This window comes from Rhodnius prolixus, unplaced genomic scaffold (genome assembly GCF_049639745.1).
Source record: "Rhodnius prolixus isolate KJV_2025 unplaced genomic scaffold, Rpr scaffold_10, whole genome shotgun sequence".
NCBI classification, from domain to species: Eukaryota; Metazoa; Arthropoda; class Insecta; order Hemiptera; family Reduviidae; genus Rhodnius; species Rhodnius prolixus.
In genome coordinates, this window is record NW_027411615.1 from 7986225 (window position 1) to 8010842 (window position 24618).

A 24618-nucleotide genomic window follows, 5' to 3' on the forward strand; every position below is an offset into this window, starting at 1 on the left:
GTCAAGTGATGTTGGAAAAAGAAATAATAGAACAAATCTTTGTAACAGATGCAAATCTTTCCATGTGAACCTTTTTACAATTCTTCGCTTAAGTTCATATAGTATCACAATCTCCAATCCAAGATAGATACAGTAATTAGAGAACCTTCCTGGTAGGCCATAATTTTTTAAAATTAAATTCAGCTGTTTGTTATTATACAAATTTTTATCAATGTTTCTGAATTTTGCTATTATTAAATATTCAGTTTAAAAAATGTATTTAATCATTAAATGTTCCGAGAAATACCTTTCTGATTATATTTTTTGTTGTTGCAATTTCATGAACTTCAGCTTATGATGTTAACCTCAAACTTAAAGATAATTTTCTCAATGGTTCCGGCAACGCTATGGTTGAAGGCAATGAATTCTTTAGGAACATTATGTGCTTTATCGTTTTATTAAAAAAAAGACAAGATGTAAGTGCTAATATTTTATTACATATCAAGATATTTAAATTCTCTTTTTGAAAAAATGCCTTCACGCACTCCTAGTCCAACTAGAAGTTCCCATGAAAAGAATGTAAACTCTAAACATGAAAGTTTTGGATCTGATCACTCACCATTGAAGAAAACAATTTTAAATATCAAAGAGTAAGTAAAGAATTAACTTTTATATTGTTTTGGTAAACTATTTTCAATCTGTTAGTACATATTGTTCCTTACGTGGAAGGTAATGGAGGTTAAAGAAAACAATTGGAAATTGAGTGATCCAATTGTTGATACAAATCTCCTAAAGCAAAAGTTATTTGGAACGGAACATTTTTGAGGATTTGGAGTTCAACCCCAAAGCTACAGGTTCCAAAACATATTTCCTTAGTCTTTATTTTGGGGGTCACCACATTAGAAATTAAACACATACAGAATTGAGGTAAATAAAATATGCTGTTTCCACTAGTTTGGTATGATTTTTGCCCAAGTATTGATTTAGAAAATTAAATGACAAAAGCACTACGCTTACCCATCAGTTCATAATAGCAAATAAAATGGCAAGGTGCTTATTATTATATTAATGTCATACATAGAGAACTCAAGCTCTTGTTTATTCGCGTAAAATGGTGGCGCATAAGGAGGTAGGTTTTTCTGCCGGATCTTGTATTATTTAAAACTTTTTTTATATTCAGAATAAAATGTAAATTTATTCTTACTTTGGAAATACTTCATCTTTCTTTCAAGTCATACCTTAGCGATATTCCAAGCTGCTATTCAGGCCAATTCACTTTTCCTTTATTTATAAAATAATAAATTTTTAAATTTGATTTAACTATTCTAAGGTCATTATTTTTCAGAAATGAGAATGAAAAAAGTGAAAATGGTAACAAAGAATTACCAATCCTGCGAGGTCCTGAAGGGGGCACTATAAAATATGACATAAAAGAATTGAAACGAATTACTGTGCGCATTGAGAGATCATTGCCCAAGCAAGAAGTTGCCAGAAAAATTATAGATCCAGAAAGTATTGCACCTGTTAGGAGGCCAGGTTTGTTACTTATTAGTTAATTTGTTTTTTTAAATTCTTTACACACTTCTAACATAATTTTTAGAAAGCTTTTATACAATTATAAGTCTCTCCAAATTCCGTGATCCTATTCAGCTCATTTTCTGAAATTATTTTCTCATATTGATCTTGCTTTTTTCATTAGACTAATCTACTCGCCGTTCAACAACATCCAAGGTAATTCGCTACGGGCCCATGCATTTAATATGTACACAATCTACCAAACTCCTTTTACGTGTTTGGCTTCTACATTTTGTTATCAAGTCCACTTTCGAAGCAGAAATGGACTTGGATTAACAGTGAATAGTAAATGTTTTTTGAAATTTATAATTTTTTCGAGTTTTTAATTCTTATCACCAGATGCAATAGGACGCCAATTTTTGAAAGTTTCACATTAAAAATTAAGAAAACTGTTTTTTACTATTTATCTATTTTCATGAGTATATTTTGCTATTAAACTAAATTTCAGTCTTATTTAGCTTATCAATAAGTATTAAAATTTTGTAAGTAGAAGAAGAAGAAAGAAGAATATGAATAAAAAGAATCAAAACACAAGAAGTAAGAAGCGTATCTCTGAAATAGCGAAATATTATTATAAAGAAGGTATGTAAATTTTGCGCAGATAACAATAATTAATTTTAGCATTAAATATTTAAATTTGCAAATTACTATTAAAAGAGAAGGTACTTATATTAATTATGAAGTATTCATTTGGCAAATTTTTTATTTTCAAAATTCTTGCTTTGTTATTTCAATTATATAAAGTTATCCTTCTTTAAAGGTAAAGTTCAAAATATTTTCAAGATTTTTAATAGAATTTTAATTAAATTTTTTGATTTTTAATTTGTTTATTTTAAACTCAAAATATAATTACTCAAGCATTGAATATAAAATTAAATTCTTAGTAATTATGATAAAATATTTCAAAAGTTGCTAATTTGAAATCCTGAAGATACGAAATTTTTAATGAAGAAAGAAGATTGAAAGAAGAGATTAATGAAGAATTTATTACTTTTTCAAATGTCACAGATGCATAACATTTTAAAAATCGGATATTTCAAGCTTAATAGAAAATAAGAATAAAGTTAATTACAATTTATGAAATCCAGTGTTACATTTCTGTAACAATTACTTTTTTTTGATAATAAAATATTACATAGTCAAAATGGAATACGAACAAGTAGACTGAAAGTTCAATTTATTTTAAAATTTAAAATCATTAATTTTTTTTTATATGTATTAACAGTAATTTTAAGAATTAGGTAATTCTCATGTGAAGATTGAATAATATGATACTTTGAAAACATTAAATAAATATGGTTAACTTCATTTCTATATTGATGATATTAAGGTGGCGTCTATGCAATTTATTCATTTGTTTAATAATTTCGTATAGCTCTGGATGATGCTATTTGTTTAGTTTCATATGGCTATTGCCAGAACATTTTTCATCGCAGTATCAAGGTTTTGAAAAAGGATATGATTAATTGGACCACACTTAATTAATTGGTCACATCAAGATTTTTTAGTAACTTTTGAAAGAAAACTAATGAATAAGTGACAATTGCAAAACATGTTTTAATATTAACTAACTTTGTTAATCATTTGACTCACTCTTACAAAGTTTGTTCCGTAGGATATAGAGGTTATTTACGAAATTATCAGCTTCAGAGCGATCTGTATCTTTAAAAAGTCCAGCTAGCCAACGATGATCAGTTTCCAATTTCTTCCATAACAAGTTTACAATCTATTTTTGAGACAAAGGAATCAAGCCTAAACTCGCCCTAAGACAAGGATTTTGGGTTCATAGTTCAATTCTTACTGTCGTTTACTTTTTGTTCTCTATTTTTCGTAATAAAATATTTACCTTTCTTTTTCTTTATAGAAATTAAAATTAGATAGAAACATGTTTTGCATACTGGTATCCACCCGCCGCAATTTCGTTTTGTTGAATTTTTTTTATTACCACAGAAATTAATTTTTAAATAAAACAAAAATTACTGAAATGTAATTAAAAGAAGTTAATTTTTATAGTACGGCCTCAAAAAAACAAGTATTATTAGAATCTACCAATTATTTAAGATTTTATTTAGAATAAATCAATTATTAATTTTTTCCATTTTTTTTTTTTAATTTTTGATCAATTATAAACTAATTTAGATGAGGGTAAACAACCATTATTCTCAAGGATTGCGTTATGTGGAAGTTCGAATTCAGGTGAAGATCAAAGTGCTACGAACAAATCGTTAGGTAAATATTTAGAATACATTTTGCGATGATGATCATCAATGAAAAATTAGAATTTAAATTTAAAAAACAACAAAAAACGCTTTTTGTAAAATATATGAACCAAACTTTGTGATATGTACTAGTGGGAGAAAAGAAAAGATCAAGGTCTCGAAGCCCAGATTATGATTATAGACATAGGAGCCGACATAGAAGTACATCTAGCAGTAGAAAGAGATACCGTTCGCCATCGCCTTCACATTATAGGCATAGGTTGGTTTTTTTATTGTTGTCATTTTTCTTTGAGTTGCAACAATAATCAAGTAACAGAAAATTGTTATATTTTTCGTTTAGTATCTTTTCATTTCATCTATTCAATTAAATTGGTTATTGAAATTTTTGTCTTGTTCGAACTAAATTTAAAGTGCCATAAAATGTAATTTCAGAAAGAAAAGAATACGGTTTGTGTTTTACAGACTGAAGAACTGTCTCAGAAATGCATTCAGTAATAGAAAAGGAAATATTCTCAGTTCTCCTTAATTTTAGGTTCCTCAAGCATCAATAATGATTTTTTCGAAATTGTTTTTAAACGAAGGTTTTATTAAAACCAGTTTTATTCATTGAAAAGTACATTTTTTGTTTTATAAATCAGTTATTGTTAGTTATCTTGTATTTACCGTTTTCAAGAAAATTGCCAACAGAAACTTTAGAAACATATTTAACAAGATTTTCGTGTATTTTAATGGTTCAATTCTCTAAGTGACAAAAATGTTCTGAATTATGTGGATTTAATAATTTGTGTTGAAACTTTTTAAAAAAATATGTAATGTTATTTCTGATTAATATAATTTAAATTTTTGATCAGAATTAAATAGAAAATAATGAAAGAAATATAGTACTTGAAAGCTAAGTAATAAATATTTTAACTTTTTATGAAGAATGGAAAATACGATTTTTTCGAAAACCTAAATATAGTTTAGGGAAATATACGAATTTAATGTATGCACCAATTATAACAATTCTTGCAACTTTTAAGAAATAAACGTACCTACCGGTGACATGTATATTGCATGTCCCATTGCTGTCTAAAATTATATATAATTTTTTTTTTTTTTTTTTTGCGTATTAGCGCCTTCATATTTAATGGGATCGGCGAAGTGAAAGTGGAGGTGCAGAGACAAGTCATTTTGACGTCCGGCGTTGATCTTGAAAAATTAAATAATTCTGGAATACGAACCTCACAGTTGTGATGAACTCAATGTGTCTAGTGCTCACTGCTATTCCCTAAATTTACTCTTCCTAGTTGCCTACATCTCACTCTTAGATTTGTGGGCTTGTATCTGAAGAACGTTGTGCTATTGATTAAGAATAGTGAGAGAAGGAGTGAGTTATTCTAACAAACCAGGAAAGGAATTTGTGCACTGGATTCCTATATTGAGAACTCGGGTTCGAAGCCAACCAATTACTTTATCCTTAGAGTTTCTATTCCTAGTACCTTTTTACAGTTTATTTGTGATGATGGATGTAGATGATGATGATAAACTCTTCAAAACAGGACGATTTAAACCAGTTGCCACGGAGATGTATTTTTTCACTTCTCAAATGTTTCAGAAATAAGTATTTTAGGCCCCTTAAACTACTGTTATTTTAAAGAGCTTTCAATTTTATTTGAAGTATTTGTTTAGATAATAATTGATTTTTTTTTTTTGTAATTGTCTGGTGCGTGATGAAGGTTCCCAGTTGTAGCGCCGTTTCAGTTTTGTTTTTTGGTTGAATTGTGATAGATCAATAAAATACAAAAAAGAAATAAATTCACATTATCTTAATAATAAAATTAGAAGTAATTTAGATGTACTAATCAAAGAATGTTTCTCAAAGAAAACCTAAATTCAAATCGAAGATGAGATGTATCTTTTTAATCTATAAATACTCCATGACCCTTTAAATTAATGAAATGAAAAAAAAAACGAGCTTACTTCTTTCAAAATAATTATTGCATAAATATTTCTAGACCTTCTAGCCGTCACTCGCCTAGAAGAGAAAGTTCCTACTATGAATATAGGAAGAGGTCAAGAAGATCTCACTCATCTGGAAGGTGAAAGTATATTTTATTACAACTTTAACATATGTGTATTGTGAATTAATAAATTAAACGAATAAAAAATTCGCAGGGATCGAAGAACTGGTTCTGAAAGAGTCAGAGAGCATGAACAACGTAGAAATTCTAGATCTCCTTCTAGACATAGAGGTAAATAACTTTTGACGAAACTCCTAATTAGGGAATTTTTGTAGTTTAAAAGAAGTCTTAATAATTTAGAAAAAGTTCTTTAATAGAGGTAATGGAACATCTTGTTAGATCAAAATTTTTCGTAATAAAGATTTGGTATCACTGATTTCGGAATATTCTTTTCTAATCATCGTACTAGATTTTACAAGAACAAAAGCATTTAAAATGACCTAACAAACAAATCGCACCATGGCCTTTCAGTAAAATTTAACGTGGCCAACTGCATTTCTGCAGTCTGAAAAAAAATGAAAATCCCTTTTCCTAAATATATTCATTAATTAATCTTTCCAACAACAAAACATTCCTTCTACGTAGTAATAAAACTATCATTGGATAAAATCTTGAAAATATAGAATAAATAATAATGACCGAATTTCTTTATTTTCCAAAAACTGGTTGGACAAAGCTTATTTTGGAAATGATCGCGTCAAATATCTGTAACATTTTGTTCGAAAAAATTTTCTATAAAAATTATTTTTGGGATCTGAGAACTGGGTTATTACTACCGTACAAGTTCAAGACGGAAAAGTTAGAAAACTCTAATTTTTGGGACATTTGGGAATCTTGATACCAATAATATTTTGTAATTACAATCCTCACGTGAATATTTAATAAGTCTACCCATTTAAATTTAGTTGTAAGACTATTTGAAATTTTAAAAATATAATAATTGCAAAAAGGGAAAGATTCACACAGATTTTTGTATTATTGCTGAAACTTTATTCTCACGAACCCCATTTCTCAAACATAAGATGAGTTTTCGAGTAAAAACCATCCTATCTGTTCCTAACCCACATAATAATAATCTGATCCATTTAATCTTTTGTAAGGAGTGAAATGAAAATAAATAATCATTTGTTGCTTAAAAAGTTTACGGAATTTAATTTTTTTTTTTAGAGAGAAGTCATGGTGAAGAGAGAGATGGACATCGTGAAAGAAAGCGAAGAAGTTATGATGAAGATAGAGATGGGCATCACGAAAGTAGGCGGAGCATAGAAAGGAGTGATAGAGGTCATGGTTCGCACGGAGTATCAAGAGAGCCAGTCTACTCATCATCTAGAGATCATCGTTATTCCCATGTTTGTATTATTTATTATTAATGAGTATAGCAAATCTTTCTTTTGTTTGAAAACAGTAATAAATAAATAAATAAAAATACTTCTTTTTAATACTAAGGTATTTTAGCTAAAAAAGCTTTATCTTTAATTGAAACATTCTTTACAAAAAACCTATAATGAAGAGGTTCTGAGGAAGCTGATTTATTGTTTTTCAAATAAAACATTGATACATATTTGTGTACAGGAATTTCCAAGCCAATAATGAAAATCCAGGGCAACTTTTATAATTCCTTTGGAAATTTGCATTTTACGTTAAACCCCTTCCTGAAACTCGGAATTTTAGATACTTATTGCACCCTTCTTGTTAACAATGCATGAAAAGGTTACATTTAATGCCCTAAATTGAATTTCCAAAAAATTGCCCCAAAAAGAACTATAGATCCGCTTGGATTATAAATACATATTATATTCAGGATACAATTTTTAAAAATTCGTTGATTGTAGTAGAAGATAACTCAGTATACAAAAATAGTCAGCAGATTGAAGTGTTCAACTGAATAATGCCTTCATTAAATGTTGTTTCTAGTGCTTGATGGGTTGGAGGTGAGGTCCGCAAAGATAATTATTGTTTGAGATGCTGTTTGATTTCTGGTCTTCTCTTCTGTCAAGGCTTTGATTTTATTGAAATTATTTATATGAGAAATTATAAAATATATGTTTTCTTTCCGATTCCATCCATAACTGCAAAGATGTAGGAATGATACATAACGTTATGTATGTTTCTATTACATTCGTTATTCAACAGGATAGCATAATGATTCAATTTTGTTGCGAATATTATTAATATTACTCATTTTTTCCTCATAAATAATATTTTTACATTTTCAGAAAAATAAACTACCAGATGTTAGGAGACCTCCGCATGTGTTGGAACCCCATCCAGGAATGATACCAATGGGTCCAATGGTCATGGGACCTGTTCTACATCCGTATCCGCCGTTTGTTCCCCCAGTAATGGTAAGACCGCCTCCACCAGGATTTAGACCACATCATTTTAGACCTACGTTTAGGTTTTCAAAATTTAGACCTAGGAATTCGAGTAAGTTTTAATTTGTTTTATTTAAGCAGTTCTTCAGTTCAATACAAAAATTATAGTTTTAAATTCTGATTATTTTTCCTCTTGTGTTTAGGATTAAATACACCACGCCCCGTGAAAAGTCAAGAGACAAACACTAAATGAAGGTAAATTCTAACAGAACGATTTTTATAAATTCACAGGGTGATCTTAAATATTTTTATATTTAGATTTCTGTTTTATTTTCTAATATTTTGTTTCAGCTAAGCATTATTTAAGATCCTTCAAATTTTAACAATAGCGTTCTGTTATTCTTAAGCGTACAAAATTAGTTTTTTCTATTCAGTATATTTTTATAAAGAGCGAGTAGAAAGAAAGATGATACAAATTTCGAAGATATTGATATCCTCCAAGGTATTTGTTAGGTTAATAATAGCTTAGCTCGTGGTAATCATAAACTTTAAATTTAGTATAGATAGAATATGATTAGATTTTAAGAAATATATCTTCATTTTACTTTTAAGCAATTATTTTATGATGAAAAGGTTTTATTAGTTATTATTATTTTGTTTTTGTAAGAAGTAGAGAACTAAATGATCATTTCATCGGAACTATCCTAAATCAATTCAACTAGTGCTCAGAAACTTCTTTTCAAAATTATTTTTTGGGAAAAATCAGTTTTTTAATCATTAACGAAAGAAATGTACGGTCACCGAACCATTATGATTTGTAACTAAGACAGCAATAATTGAGTACGAATCTTTCCTGTACGGTTACTTTAGAGCAAAAGAAGAAAAAAAATCCATCTAATTTTCATGTATTCTTTCTTTCTGACAAATAAAACTGGTTGAAATGGGACCTTTTAGTTGGTTAAGATGTTGATAAAATAAACTTAGTCATTTAATTGTACTAGTTTTATATAGATGTATGCTTTAGGTAATCTATGTTTTGTACAGAACTTTCTTTACAAAGCTTATTGATATCCTCCAAGGTAATAGTAATAAATTAGTTAATAATACTTAACAAATATTAGGAAATACTTTTAGTTTTATTAACTGATTGTTTTGGTAGATTATAATTTGTTAACTTTGTGCTAACGAAATTCATTAATATACTCCAAGAAATCAGCTATAAGTTTTTACTTAAGGTCCTTGCAGAGTATTTAATGATATTTCATAACGAAATATCGTTAATGAAATTTTTGATATCCTCCAAGGTTTCTTAGACAAATTTTAAGTTAAGATTAGTTATTTTTATAAATTTATGCTAACTTGTAAGAATTTATTCGTCATTAAATTTAATGTCCTAGGTATTTACAGAAATAAATTTCATTTGTTTATTAGCTTCAGTTTTTGTTCAGACAGAATTCTTAGGTACAGTCTACTTAGACTTTTTTTTTTGTTTACCATTTATTAACTTGACTTTTCACAATATCTAAAATATTAATTGAGTTATTTTGTCATTTTCTGCAGAAATGACATTATAAAATCTGAATTTGTATAAAGCACATAGTATAAACAATTAATTTAATTTTAATTTTATTAAAGTATGTTCTTATACTTTTGCGAAAATACTGTGAATATTTTATTGCATTTTAGTTTATAATACAATAGTTTGGTGCAAGTAATATCATTTTTTTTTTTTAACTTCCTGGACCTTTAAGAAGTTAAAATGCCTGAACATGACTTTGAATTAAGGGCAGCTTAAATTTCAAGCCTTTAGAAGCAGCTGGAAATATAAAAATGTGTTTTTTAGTGATTTGCCCTTGGCGTTTCAAATATTTTCAAAACACAGAACCTGAGTCCTCACGACGTTCTTCATGTTAGAAGCTTTTGGCATTGAAAGAAATTCCCTTATGTTACAAACAAGAGATGATAATTTCTTTCGTTTACAGTAGAATATTAACATATTGATTACCACAGAAAAAAGAAATTTATTTGTACATTTGTGGGTGTAAAGCAAATAATCAATCAAATTGTTATTATGGCATTAGGAACTTAGATTTATTAATAAGAGAGGTAAATGTAAATTCGGAAATATTACTGTTCGGAAAGTGATTGTTATTATGGCATTAGGAACTCAGATTTATTAATAAGAGAGGTAAATGTAAATTCGGAAATATTACTGTTCGGAAAGTGATCGGAGACATTCGGCCAGGTCGGCTGGCTATGACTTCGCACTGGTCAGCCCATCGCCCGCTCGCGAACTGACGTACGCATCCGCTTGTTGGACTTTCAGCTTTTCGTGTATATTTAAATCCTTATTCTTATTCTCTGAAGCTTTGTATATATTTTAACTTATTTTCTATGTTATTCTATGCCATTCTCATGCTACCCAACTACCCCCTCTACCTTCTCTTAGACCATATGGTCACTTCCTTATCTATTGAGGGAGTCCGCTACTGACCAACGTCCTGTACAGTGCTTGGGTCTGCTGTATGTGCTTTTGAGCCTGCTGGTTTTACTGTGCTTCTTACCGCCTCTCTACGCTACTACGCTTCGCTTCCGCCGAGCCTTGGTGGTATACATGTACCATCACTCGATTGGCATCAAGGGACATCACCCCAATTATTCTACGCTTAGCGGGCCACTCCATGGACCCGCTTCCGGTGCAAGGTTCGTTCACTCCTTACCCCTTTCCTGAGATTTCCCTCTTCACGCTACGCTTAACCCACAGACACGCATATACAGTTACCATTTCCGATTTCCTCAGACCAGTATATACAGTTACTATTTCCGCTTTCCTTCGAGACGCGTATACATGTACTATTTCCACTTTCCTTAGAGACGCTTATACCTCTACCATATCCGCTTTCCTGGCATTCGCCCATATACCTCTAGCATTGCGCTTCAGGAGCTTCACTTCCGGCCGCAAGGGTAAGTGTTACTCATTCCTACCTCTGCTCTACTCTCTCTCTATATATTTCCATGAATTTACTTGTGAACTATTTACGATTACTGTAACCTGCTTCGCCACTTCCGGTTTTATCCGCTGGCGCATAGCGCCTCGCCTAACGCTTCGCTTCGTGGTGTCAGCGCGTGAGCATTACAGAAATAAATGTAATATTTACTGTTGGTAAACGACTAGTTATTTTCTAGCTGTTAGCTATTTAGTAACAACAGAGGGATAAAATATTGTGAGTGGAAGAGGATCGCTGACAACATACCTTTAAAAGTTTTCAAGTGGGGATAAGTTGAACTAAACCGAGGCAATCAACAGAACCAGGCAAATGCAAGTTTAAAAGCGTAAGAATTAGCTGTTTCCCTCATTTTAGGGCCAATAAAAAATTCAAAAAAAGTAAACATTGTTCGAAGAGATAACAGAAAAACTGGTATAAGTTTTTGGGGCCAAAACATACGATAATTTTGCGGCTGCAAGAGTGACCGGCCGTTTGTTAAATGATATTTATTTCCAGAAGTCTAGTGGTAAGATGGCCGTCCAGCCTCAGGTAATCAAAGAGCCCAGCCACATGAAGTATCAGCTCTAAGATGAGTTCCTTTGATATTAACAGGCAGTTTAAAGAAAATACTGAAACGAATGATAACAGCAGGGGGTTATATCTTAAATAACGGAACGACACGAGTGCTGTCCCCCGTAGATTTGCCGAAGAAATCGAGAGTGGTGGTGGTGGGGGGGTTATGCTTAAACTTGACCTAGCTTTATAAAGGTGCAGAGGGATCGACAAACGTTACCTTATGAGAATTAGAAGGTTCTCAGTACTTCAAAAAATAGATGCCATTATAGAAGATCCCGTTATCCGCAAAGAGCGCACGATTAATTTAATAAGATAATTTCGGCACAATATAATTTATTGTAGCTTAAATCTACAACAACTTTTTACCAAGAACATACATTAAATAAATGTAAAGCTTTGTATCAAAAATAATTAAAGGTAACAGAATAGACCAGTAATTTTAAGAAAAGTGCATGTACTAAGCTATCCAGCAGCATTTGATGTAACTTCTAGAAACAAGTGGTTCAAGCTTTTGTAGCATGAGCATGTTTTTTGAAGGTTTTTGTACGTGCATCAAAACGACGTTTTCGTTAATGTTGATTTCCTAAGGAACCAATAAAAAGTTATATTTTAATTTAATAAAGAATTATAGAATAAAATGGCTGTAAAGGCTTATTTAGGTGACGCAAAGGCAAAAGAAGTTTATTTAGACAAATATTTTAATATGTTACACAAAAAAAATCTGAGTTCTTACATCTAGGATTTGATTTTTTCCTGTTTATGTGATATGGGAAAGTTATAAAGTTAAAGTTTTCAAAAGTTGTGTATTAAATGTGTCACAAGTTGGAATCTAGTTGGAGTAGTGAGTAGGAACACCGATCAAGGGAGTGTAATGATCTTGCGAAGGAAGTATTTCTTCCAATAAAAATACATCAAAGAAGTCGTTTAGACACAGATTAGTTTTAAGAAAAGAAGGAGTAGAAAAGAAACAATTTCCGCTATCCAAAGTCGTCAAGGTACCAGAAATTTCAAGTCAGTTTATGTATTTGGCTAATGATACACGTGAATTCTATTTTTCAAGCAAAATATTTAATGAAAATAATTTCGTTACAACTTTGTCACCTTTATTTGCAGTGAATGCCATCAAAATTAGCCAAAGACAGCTTGAATATATGAAAAACATTTGTTAAAAAACAAAAATAATACTTTTATTTATAAAAAATATAAAATCTTAAAGCTCTTCCTGCACACTTTAACTCTGATTTCAACAGAAAGACATACATTAATAAGCGATTAAAGACCTGTAAATTGTGGAAGTAGTAAATAGTTAATTGCTACAAATGGAATAATTATAGAGGATAAATTCTGAATATTTGAACTAAACTAGTTTGTTCTATGCTCTCGAAAAATTACGCATTCGTGATTTTTACACTTATAGAGTTTTCATTGTGAATCCAAAACTAAATTAGAACACAAGGCAAACTAAAGTAGATACTCTTTACTTTTCTCTGATACTAAAATAAACATTCAATGTAATATGGAGATTTTTTTCTAAGTATTACCTTATAAGTTACATGTACCGTTCAAGGCTATTGTATAGGTTTCAAGTATTCTTCCGGTTAAATGAAAAGAAATGGAGTGTTATCAAAAGGCGGATATATTCAAGTTAACTGAGGTGTTTAGTATAAGATCGTAATGTTGAGGTTTGAATGAACAAGCCGTTATACGCAGGTAAGTAAGTTTTAACGAAGTCGAAAATTCTATTATTAAAGTATACAAAGTAATAGCCCTGTTAACGAATGTGTATTCAATTAGAATGAATTAATGGATTTTATTGCGGATAAACATTTTCTAGCTTATACTATAAAATTATTACTCTGATCTAAGCAAGTTATTTAACACAAAGTTTTCTTCTACGGTGGTTTTTAAAATACTCATAAAGCAAAAACCTTCATAAACACCAAATTTAACTATTATTTGAGAATTAACGTGAAATTTCCGATTAAACTTTGTTCGGTTTTTGTTTTATTGCAAAGAAAATGCTGTAAACATCATTAGGGATTTTTCAATATTGAAAAACTTCAACTAGCCCTGCGCATTTCAAATATTTGTAGCACACTCTTGTTTTAGCTTAGATAGGAACGATAGATAGATAGATAATACTCGCGAAGTTACAGTTTATAATATATTTATAAATATTGAAGGCCTAAGAGATTAATTCTTTATTCCTACCAAAAATAGAATAATCACCTATTTTTCAGAAGACGCATAACGTCCATCAACCAAATTCCTAGTCGTGTGTAGCGTGGGACGGAATCATAAGTGAAGTCCGAATCCCTACACCAAACTGAGAAATCTACCTCTGATGGACGAAAGCCCGACACTGGTCAGGAATGCAATAAAAATGCGTGCTTCGAGGGATAAAATCAATGATATTAATCAGCAATGCGGACCTAACCACGTTTTCAAAATTTTCTTTCTGCTTGAAATAAAACATTTTATACTTCCTAAAACTTGAATTCTATTCTTAAATTCATTCGTTAAGGCAATATAAATTTAAATATAAGAAACAACCCTTATACAACTGTCCTACCGGACAGTTTTAATATAAGTTGAAATGAAACGTGGAGTTCACTTCAGAAATGGCAGTATTTTGCTTTAGCTAATTGTTGGAGAACGAGGTAGTAATTTGCGTTGTAGTTGTTCGCAAAACACATTTAAGTTTCTTTTCAAAAGTCATATGACTGCTATTGTTACCAGTCGTTAAATTTGATTTTATGAAGTTTTTTTTCTTTATGAGAATTTTATAGCCACCGCAGAAGGAAAAGTGAAATATTTTTATCTTCATCTTCTAAATAAAGTGATATCACAAATAAATGTTTGTATTTTCTGCGCATAGAAACGTTTAAACTAATTATTGCAATATCCAATGAAAACTTCTTGTAAACATTATTCATAAATAATAATAGCTTAATGATTGTTTTAGGGTCGTCCATGTATGAGACGGAAATCCAAAATACCCTCCTCCTGAACTCTCCTAAATGAATTATAACAGACCAAATAACTAACATAAGTTGCAGCCTTCTAAACGAGCAGATAGCATGCTAAAGCGGGTGTAAATCTAGAGATATTCGCAAAAAACTGACAAAAGACATCTGCGGAAAATTCCATACAGTTTTGTCACTATTTTCGAATAAAGTATTTAGCGAAATATTTAATTTTACTTAGCTGAGAACTGCACCATAAATTTAAATGGCACATAAAATTTGGGTTTTATTCTTTTCAGTAAGATGGTCTTACATCCACGCACACCGAATTGTATTTATCATCTCGTTCAAGAAACAGATAGCAAGAGTGATAAAATGCAGACCTTTCAACAGCTTAGAGAGAGTTGCGAAGTAATTAAAGATCGTTTCATAACTTTTGCTTCTAGAATAAATAAATAAAATAATAAAGTAACTAATACTCTATTAATCGTGGCGCACAGATCCTGCGCAGCTATCGTAAATAAGGTGTAAATTGGGGGAATACAGATTGCCTGTTTATTAGACATGCTTTGGGGCAATTCAGTTGTTCGCCTGGAGCCGTGCGGCCGGCTTAGCGGGTGATTCTTCCGATTTTTTTTGATTTGTTTTGTTATCGAAAAGTTTTCAAATAAGATTTGCAATTCTATTTCTTTGCAGGCTGAACAGGTTAGTTAAATCAGATTATAGAATATCTATTATCATTGTTCGGGCGAATGTATATTAACAAATAAGCTTCATTGAATTTTTTTAAATAATACTTATTACAGATCTGGTAAAATTTTACCATTACCTCTATTTTAAAACGCTGATAAGTTACAAATATATTATGGGTACGAACATTATCAAAATGGATCATCTACGAAATAGCAAATCCCTCAAAAATGTGCTCGCCGAGTATATTATACATTAAAATAAATATCACATCATTGTAAAATCTTAATTGCTTTACTTGATTTTTTTTTTCTTCATTTAAATCAATCTAACAGTTTCACGGACGGTAAGGACAGAACACTTGTTAATAATCACTTAGTTAATAAAAACAATGAGTGTACAGATAATTTAAATGGAGAAGAAAAGATAAAAGAGTTCCTAATTAACTGTCAGGATTTTGCCTTAGTTAAAAAACTTATAAAGTACAAAAAGGCAATGCAGCAATGGAAGTAATATCAATGAATAAATACGAATATCAATTATCTATAAGCTTGGGAAATCCTTGATATTAGCTTCTACTTTTTTTTTAACGTTTTTGGGGGGTAAATAAACAATGGAACCCAAACAGGTAAGGAAAAAATATAGTTAAAGTGTACTAAAGTTAAAGTATATGTATGTATTACAAATGATTGGAGAGTGAAGACATACTTGTGATTATGTACTATAGCTCAGTGAATAGGGTGAATGAAAATATTGTAGCTTCTTATACAAAATACGGATAAGCAAAGACCAAACATTTGAGGACAGCAATTTTTTTAAAATAAGGAAAAAATTGTTTAAGGCGTTTTCATCATTGATGCCCAAGAATAATGACTCGAAACAAACTGCAAGTACAAAGTTGTCACAAAGCTTTTTCCTCAGTCTTCAGACAGATTTGTCACGAGAGGAAGCCAGCAGCAGGTTAAAGTAGGAGTACGCCGTGTTTATTATCTGAAAGCAAAGAGGCTGTGTTATTCACATTAATTCATTCACGATATAGTTTTTGGAGATATTGTAGTTACAAAGCACGTATTGATGTCGGAGTACAAATTAAGTAGATATCTTATTAATGAGTTTTTGAATTCGTTCAAAATATGTACTCTCAATTCTTATTAACAATTATACTGAAATATTTACTAATATTTATAAAAATATAAGGCGGGAGGACTTCTTTCAAGTCTCTACTATCCTTCATTTCCGAATCATTTTGGAGTCAAATTGTGGCAAGGATTAGTTTTTGCAAGGGTACATAGTATGGGATGCAAGCCATCTAAGTTTAAACCGATGTGTGGCGATTACTTTTATTTTTCCAGCATTCGGAGGAAGATTGAGGCTGTTTGAATTTATTTTTATTCTCCACTTCCGAAACCACCTTTAGAGATTGTTTAAATGAGTTTGAATACTCTTACGGGCTTGGATAGAAACGGAGTGTGACGAGAGAATTGCAGTATCGTCAGCAAATGTAAATCCGCAGTGTGTATATTAGAGAAAGGAAAAAAACCTAGAATGCTTCCTTGAGCCAGAAACGATCGGACAAATAAATTAAAATTTGTAATAAATTTACTTACAACTGTAAACATTTCCAGTTTAACTGCTGAAATTCCTCCTGCCTTTAATACCATATCCTTTTTTAGATATTCTTTCATTATTAAGATAGACGTATTCACTTTTCTGCTATATTCCATCCAATTTATTTCATATAATCCCAAAGATACTCCATAGGTCTGTCAAATTAAAATAATAAAGAATAATATATGTACTTCTAATAAATAAACAATAGAAACAAATTCAATAACAATAGTAAAGTATGGGGATTAGCTCAGTGAATAAAAGTAAAGTAATGCTTACATTTCAATCATTCAGGTTTTCATCACCAATTTGGTGTCAGATATGAAGACAGATAGCTCTCATACATTACTATTAATTACTCATTGTCATTTAGTCAAAGGGGTTACAAGAATAACACATGTACACAAAAATTTATATACAACACAGGTTCTACTAATAACAAAAACAATTTTTCTTAAGGTTAAACGTGATTTCAAATTTAAGTCGAGTTATGAAATCCCAGGATTTTATCTTATTTTTTGTAATTTACTAGCACAAAAAGCGATTTTCGACGCTTATAAAGCCCTTTTTTTTTATAATTAGGCATACTGTATATTTCGTTATGCTAACATTTGTTGGCCGATATAACAGATTAGTAGTATGTTCACGGTTTCCAATATCACTACCATTAAGGAGAACAATTGTGTTCCAATCCTTAGTTTGTCCTGAAATTTTATTCAAACGTTAATTTATTTTTGGCAAAATTTATTTGTTAAATTAAGTAAAAAGTTCAGGTTTAAAATATAACTTTAATGTTCCAAAGATTACCTTTAATGATCAATTAATAAGAGATTATTAACGAACAGTAAAATAAAAGTCTTTTAAGTTCTGCTTTTTTGTGAAATGTATTAGATAACAAGACGGACGGATGAATTTTCAAGCGGTTTACACCAAAAGATACACAAGTTTCACAATATTATTAGTTGTGTCTCGCTTCGCTTACCCCTAACCCGGGGGTTGGCAATAACCACGGTAAAGTTTTCATGCGAAATAATTATTATTTTAACCCAAATTATAAAATACAACACATTCATTCTAAGTAAGGTAAGTATTACCATCACATTAATATTTCTAGATCTAACTGGTTTTTCATTGTTTTAACGTCCTCTGAGGCCAAAAGGGTAGTTTTCAGAAAATTGTTTGAAAAAAAGTTTTAGTTTTCCCTTGGGGACTTAACTTAGCAAAGCCCTCCGGAAACACTTTACTAAATGTATTTTTCACTTTCTGAGTTTTTTTTTAGTTAATAGATCCTAAGATGTTCACTAAAATTTTGTATGTGCATTACATATACTATGAACTTTATCTTTTATTTGGATTTATTTCTTGGAAAATTCGTTTTAGGAATTAATATAATTAAATTAATAATAACTTTTAATCAGGTTTTGTTCGAAACAATTATTTTTAATATTGTTTAGAAAATCGACGAGGAGGAGCCGAACATCACAAAGAAATGACCCTTTGTTAAGAAGCCCAAGGCTTCAGAACTGCCTCTGAATATGAATTCTCACGAGAAAATTATTCGAATAAAAACTCTTAAATTTGTTGCAAACGAAGCGTCTAATATTCCCTTAAATTTGTGAGAGAAATTAAGTAAAATGTTTCGTCAGTTAAAATAATAAAAAGTAAATTGTATGTGTTTCTTAATAATATATTTCCTTTTTTTTTTTTATTAATTTATTTTCTTTTAAATATTTTAAACTATTCTTAAAAAAAACAATTCATTTAAATTACTCAAGTATTTTACAATTTAAATTTACTAACAGATTTGCATCAATAGAATCTATCCTTCGTATGATCCGCTTGTTCAAAAGAATTCAACTTTTTCTTTTTTCTTACTATTAACCCGGACCCTTATACAGAAACAGTCTAATGAAATAAACTATATGGATGCGGATTCGTAAGAACTAAGATGAATAAAAAAGTATCTGAACAAGATCTGAAGTTCACTTTACTCACAATGCATACTATTAATACACAAATTACGTAATTCATAGATGTGTGATACTCCAATACAAAAAATAAAATAACTTACTGCTACTACTAAATTAAAAAGGGACAAAGCAATAAGTGCAGAACAAATTAGCAATACACCACCAAATGGCCAATTTGCCAATGCATAGAGGCAGCGGAATGCTCTGAAACATCAAAAAATTATGCAATTTTTAATCACAGTCTAATGTCTCTGAAGATGAACTATGTTATTATTAATTATATTGTTTTATTATTCTCTCTAGGTTTCATTTTATGTTTGAGTTATGTTATAAGTTAATTTAAGTTGCTTTTTCAATTTTATTTTATATATATTCTGTAAGTTTAAAGACTAACTTGGCAGACGGACGTGTCTATTGTCGAAAAGTGTATTTTTTATTTAGTATGGATTATATAATTTTCTGTTCAAATAAACACTGATTATTATTATTAGTGAACCGACTTATTTAACAAAATAATTCAAAAACGAAAAGTCGCAGGAAGGTGAAACTTAATATTCCGATTCGATCCCATTAAAAAGCTAGATTGTAAAGTAGCAACCGCAAGGCTACTTACTTCACTGAAGTATTTTTTTTTTTTGGAGGTTTTCTAAAAAATAGCTGTAACTGTTTTCTTCAAATTTAGCTTATTAATTGCACTTACATACTTAGTTCCATAACTTTTAATTAAAATATTTCATGACATGAAGAAAGTTCATTAATAAAGAAAAAAAAGGGAATTTTTAGGAAATAACGATTCCCTTTAAACAGCTATTGTAGAGAAGTAGCTAAAATTTCCTAGTTGGAAGTCAGCAGGAGGTGATAAATGCTATTTTTTGTTTATTTTCTGATTTGCAGGAAAAAGCTCATACATACATTATATGAATCTACAACTCTTATTTGGATAATTTTTTTTTTTTTTTTAATTTCGTTTTGGAGCAGTTTAGGTATATGAGGGGGAAGGCTTATCATGATTAATGTATCATATCTGAGAAATTTGTTAAAGAGTACGAAATGTGAGTGTTCTGCACCAGATTTTTTTAAATTAGAATGCCCATAAAAAATTCAAAAAATGTTGAAAAAGTCGAAAACAAAGATTGGACGACTAGACTCCATTTTTTTTTTTTTTTGTAAATGGAATTACCCTAGGGAGCTTCGGTTGCTTTTCTCAAAATCAGAATTAAGATACGCAGCAGGTTCAGTATCGTACCTGCAATGCTTTAGGAGCCAACTAATCTCCATACATGTCCCTTACTTTTCAAAGGTTTCAATCTATGAATCATATTTAGTAATTTGCCCTCAGCATTATTATTATTATTGAGCAATGTTTTTTCTTTTAGCTTATTTGTGTACAAGAGTTGTTCCTGAGAATGTGGTTGACTTCTTCGACACTCAGTCCAGCAGAGGAGAGCAGTTCTATATATCGCATTTTTCTTCACTATATCCCTACTTCGCATTTATTTCATATTTGCTATTGCATTCTTCAGTGGAATTTCTTTATTTCTTTTTTTAATTTAAGGATTTCCATTCTTGCAAATTCCCAAATTCTATACTGATTTCATTCGGAAAATGCACCTTCAGAGTAAGTAATACAACTTTTTACTACTTTAATCTACGTATATCGCAAAATTAAATTTCTTATAAAGCGTACCTAATTTAAACAATTGTCGAATGATTTCAAAACTTGGAATTATTTCTTTACAACTAAATCTTTAGATTCGGATATTGAAAGACCAACAAGGTTGTGAGAAGTTACCTACCTACCATTACAGTAGCTTATGAAACAATTTTTTAAACATCACTTCCCGACATATTTCTTATCAAAAGAGATCACAATTGTGTCTAATTAAATAAATAAAAAGGTATTTAATACTTAAGTTGAAATATACTTTGTGTTTTGTTCGGTTTGGCTTGGAAGAGAGGCGAAAAAAGGTGAGTGCAATTTCAAACATGTATTATTACAATAAGTATTTTAAAAAAAGTCTTCGAGTAAAATAAATATAACAATGTGCACTGCAGTGATCTGTAAATAAAAAGAACTTTTGGAATTGGCTGAACATGTTAACTTATTGCGTCCTTAGTCCCTCTAAAACTCAGTTTCCTGAAGAGATACTGAAAATGATCGACTCTAAAAAGTAGAATTGAATTGAAGCACATTTTAACATAAAAATTTTGAGTTTATCAGAAATTAACGAAAACCGAAGTCAGCTTTTTCAACACCTTCGCGGTTGATGGATTTGAAGCGAAAATTTCACATTTTAAATATCGTATAAAAGTTTTGTTTTTTCTTCTCACATAAGGCTATATAGAAAAGGAAAATTTTGTCATTTTTTTTCTTTAAAGTACTCCTTAAAAACGTCTACCTCAGATTAAAACTCATTTTCGAAACTTAAAACATTTTTCGATAGTAAGAGAATGTAGAAATAATGTATTGGGAGTACATGTACCGACCTATTACGTATAATGCTACCTTCTTTTCTTGGGTAAAAAAAACTTTGAATGTTTGACAGGAATAATGCACCACTTACTAATAATTAGGTTTTTCTTAGTCTTTCCACTTCTAACGAAACGTAGAAGAAATAATCACAAAATCTATTTTACCTACACCAAAAATATGAAATTCACTTACCTACATATTGTTTTATGATGTTTCACGTTTTCCTTTATGCAGAAATTTAAAACTTCAGTATAGTTTTTACTATTTTTATTGACTGAATCTGATTGTTTAAACCGCTGTTGATACAGTTCAGCTGCTCTTTCTTCAATATGCGTTAAGGAATCACGCAGTACTCTCATTTGAAAATTCACCTCCTGGCTTTGAAAGATTAATACCAAATCTGCACCAACAATTGCTGTACTTAGAACGTAGGCACCAATTAGCTCGGTGATAAGTGTAAGAAGATGTACAGTATAATTTTCAATAGGATATGGAAACCACATTGGAATTGGCACTTTCATGTAGACACCATTAACAAAATCTTACGGTTTATATCCTTGTAATTCATCCACCCAGGGTCCAATTACCAGAATTAAACTTATTACAACTGTGAAATAAATGGGAATTACGATAATAACAATTAATTTCATCTTCTGTAAATTCTTTTTCCACTTTTCTAGTTTAGCTGATTTAAAACTATCACTATACTGGTAGTAATCATTTCCAACTATAGTCATTAAATCTACTAATTTATCTCTTTTTAATGTATAAGTTATCAAAATGCATATCACAATAACTGCCAAAGCTGCAAAATGTCCACTTTGCGATGCGGCACTTGTATCATCTGCAAGTCTTACTGTGGTTATAGCTAGTATAATTATAAAATATACCATGGTAGTAAAATACAGTATAATCTGAAACAATGAAAATCTTCTCCATTTAGGTCGCAAATTTAAAAATAACGCCCCAGCTTCTAACAGGTAACTGTAATTCGTGAGTACTGTTTTCACGACTTCATCACCTTCTCTTGCGTATGATCTCTCGATGAACTCCATTATAACATTATATTACTAAACTAAACAAAAAACCAAAGGGGTGAATAATACGTAACACTTGTTCTAACCCCACCACGAGCAATGCCCCAATCATTCCCCCACTCCGAACATTTGAGAAAATTTGTTAAATTGCTCGTTCGGTTAGCATAAACAAAAGTGATTTGAAGCTGGTTGCAACGTCCTTCCGTGCTCATCTTGAGTTAAGTTTTAAAAGCATCCTTGCGATTTGTGAATTCAATTTTTCCTCCAGCATTTTTAATTTTTCCATAATTATTATATTATTATTTTAATTTAAATATATTTAAGAAATAGTGTTCCCAGATTAGGTAGTAAGTTTTTTTTTAATTTATTCTAATGAAACAAATGGACAAGAAAATAAAACAAAAAGAAATAATGCACTTCAGGTACACAGAATTATTTGAATAAATACACAATAATATTGTGTAGAAGTATCGGCTGATTAGTTGATTTCCTAAAACTCCACACCAAACGTTTGTAGAAAAAACAACCTGAATGTCGAATATGTAACTCTAGCCTGCCTAGATCTTGACTTCGCCACCATAAGTGCTGCTACAAGCAGAGCGTGGTAGTCAGAGTTTTGGCTTGCCTATCCGTTGATTGTGCCCAGTTTGAACAGATTCTTCTGACCACTTCTCAGTGCTGCCTCAGATATATTCGCCATAATCACCAGACTTAGCTATCTTTATTAGATTTTTTTTTAGAGAAAATAAGTGTGGCAATCATACTTAAGAATTAAAGGATGAGAAACCATATAGAGTGGCCGCAAAGCTTATCCATCGTTCCAACCCTTTATGAATAATAAAGGGTGAGCTGGAAAAAAGGCTTTATTACACATTTAGTGACAATCATCATCCTAAAGAACTAGATAATATAGAAAAGCAACTTTATTATAAAAATAAAGACCATGGTTGTACAAGAAAATGGTTGTAACCAAATACAAACTATGCCAAGAGTACGGCCTCATTCCTAGACATGTAAAGAGTAATGAACTATAAAAAACCAGTAGATATAATTGTTCGCTGCATCTTTTGACGTGACGAACATTCAGAAAATTATAAATGTGCCGAAGAATGTAATAATAAAATAACAATAATTAATAATAATAATAATCCAGGGACGCCAAGATACCAAAGAAGTGGCTAGCCTATTCCCCCTAAATGTATTGGAAATCTGCTCATATGAAGAGCATACAAATAAAGATGATAGTAAAATTAGGAAAATACAGAGTTCTGAGATGTCATTAGTTTGGCTTTACTAAAAGATATCGTGGTTTCTCTTTTAGAAACTTTTCAATCTTGATCATTTAGTAAAAATTCCAATTGCTAGAATCTTATTTGTATTATAAATTCGAAGTTTAACACTAAATTATCACTTTTTTATGTTTCTTAATTTACTTAAAGTATAATTTTTATCGTGGCAACAAACATGCGTACACTTTAAAAAGTTGATTAAATCACTAAAGTGCACTTAATGTACTTTCGAACACATTTACCATAAACTGAACATTTGCAACTTATTGAACTTGATTAAATGAATGTAATTTTTAAATGCGAATAATTTGTATTACTGATTTGATTTGTAACAATTTTAACTAAATTTGTAACAATAACAAAAAGGAATTAATAAATAATAGTGACAGTCAATTTCAAAATATTTAATTTATTAATGTTTTTAAGGAACTTAAAAAAGGGGTTGTAGAACAAAAACTCGTGAAGACAACAGGTGTCGGCTAATAAATGTTACAAATTATTAAATAAATAAGTGTGACCTCTGTTTGGAGACTTAATAATTTAAACTTCAGCTATTTAAAAATTTATAAATAAAACAGTATAGATGCGGAGATGGATAAGCGCTTCTTGTGATTAAATATTTAAAAACTAAATAACTATTAACAATTAATTTTATTTTCACTAGAACATTAACATTGTTTTATTAATCGGTGACTAGTACAAAAATGGTTTTGATTATTAAATAAGTGTACAGAGTTTATTTCATTATTAATTTCATTTATAGTTAAAAATTCTGCCGCGCCTGAAGGCGAGGGGGAAGCGCTCTCTCGCGCATGTTGGTGTTAGTGGGTTAGAGGGAATATAGAGATGCTATATGGCAACGGCCACGGATGGTACTCCCTTATATTGTATTTAAATGTATTGATTTTTATTAATTATTATAAAATACAAA

General features: G+C 30.3%; 3 protein-coding genes across 7 annotated transcripts in view; 2 read left to right on the plus strand and 1 right to left on the minus strand.

Annotated features, from left to right (window-relative positions):
• Window positions 1-12: 12 nt before the first annotated feature.
• On the plus strand, window positions 13-14938 carry LOC141456766 (uncharacterized). Of its 5 annotated transcripts, none has more exons than XM_074133036.1 (10): window positions 13-152; window positions 331-629; window positions 1325-1515; window positions 3694-3783; window positions 3906-4032; window positions 5771-5854; window positions 5931-6007; window positions 6944-7125; window positions 7993-8203; window positions 8295-9808. In XM_074133036.1, exons 2-10 carry the CDS (start codon window positions 511-513, stop codon window positions 8342-8344), a joined length of 1131 nt encoding a protein of 376 aa, XP_073989137.1. In that variant the 5' UTR covers window positions 13-152; window positions 331-510; the 3' UTR covers window positions 8345-9808. The 5 variants fall into 5 exon arrangements, with proteins under 5 accessions (XP_073989137.1, XP_073989139.1, XP_073989141.1 ...); XM_074133038.1 differs by lacking the exon at window positions 13-152 and adding an exon at window positions 14920-14938 and having other exon boundaries at window positions 286-629; window positions 8295-8346; XM_074133040.1 differs by lacking the exon at window positions 13-152 and adding an exon at window positions 14620-14638 and having other exon boundaries at window positions 286-629; window positions 8295-8346.
• A 241-nt stretch (window positions 14939-15179) lies between these two features.
• Window positions 15180-24618, plus strand: part of Pino (protein pinocchio) — a 243757-nt gene continuing 234318 nt past the window's right edge. The window contains exon 1 of the mRNA XM_074133048.1: window positions 15180-15325. The gene's annotated coding sequence lies outside the window, so the exon portion shown is untranslated. The remainder of the gene's footprint in view (window positions 15326-24618) is intronic.
• Window positions 15322-22644, minus strand: LOC141456767 (uncharacterized). Its single transcript, XM_074133041.1, has 4 exons — window positions 21554-22644; window positions 18990-19092; window positions 16918-17073; window positions 15322-16300 (listed from the first exon to the last, which is right to left on the minus strand). Exons 1-4 carry the CDS (start codon window positions 21880-21882, stop codon window positions 16235-16237), a joined length of 654 nt encoding a protein of 217 aa, XP_073989142.1. The 5' UTR covers window positions 21883-22644; the 3' UTR covers window positions 15322-16234.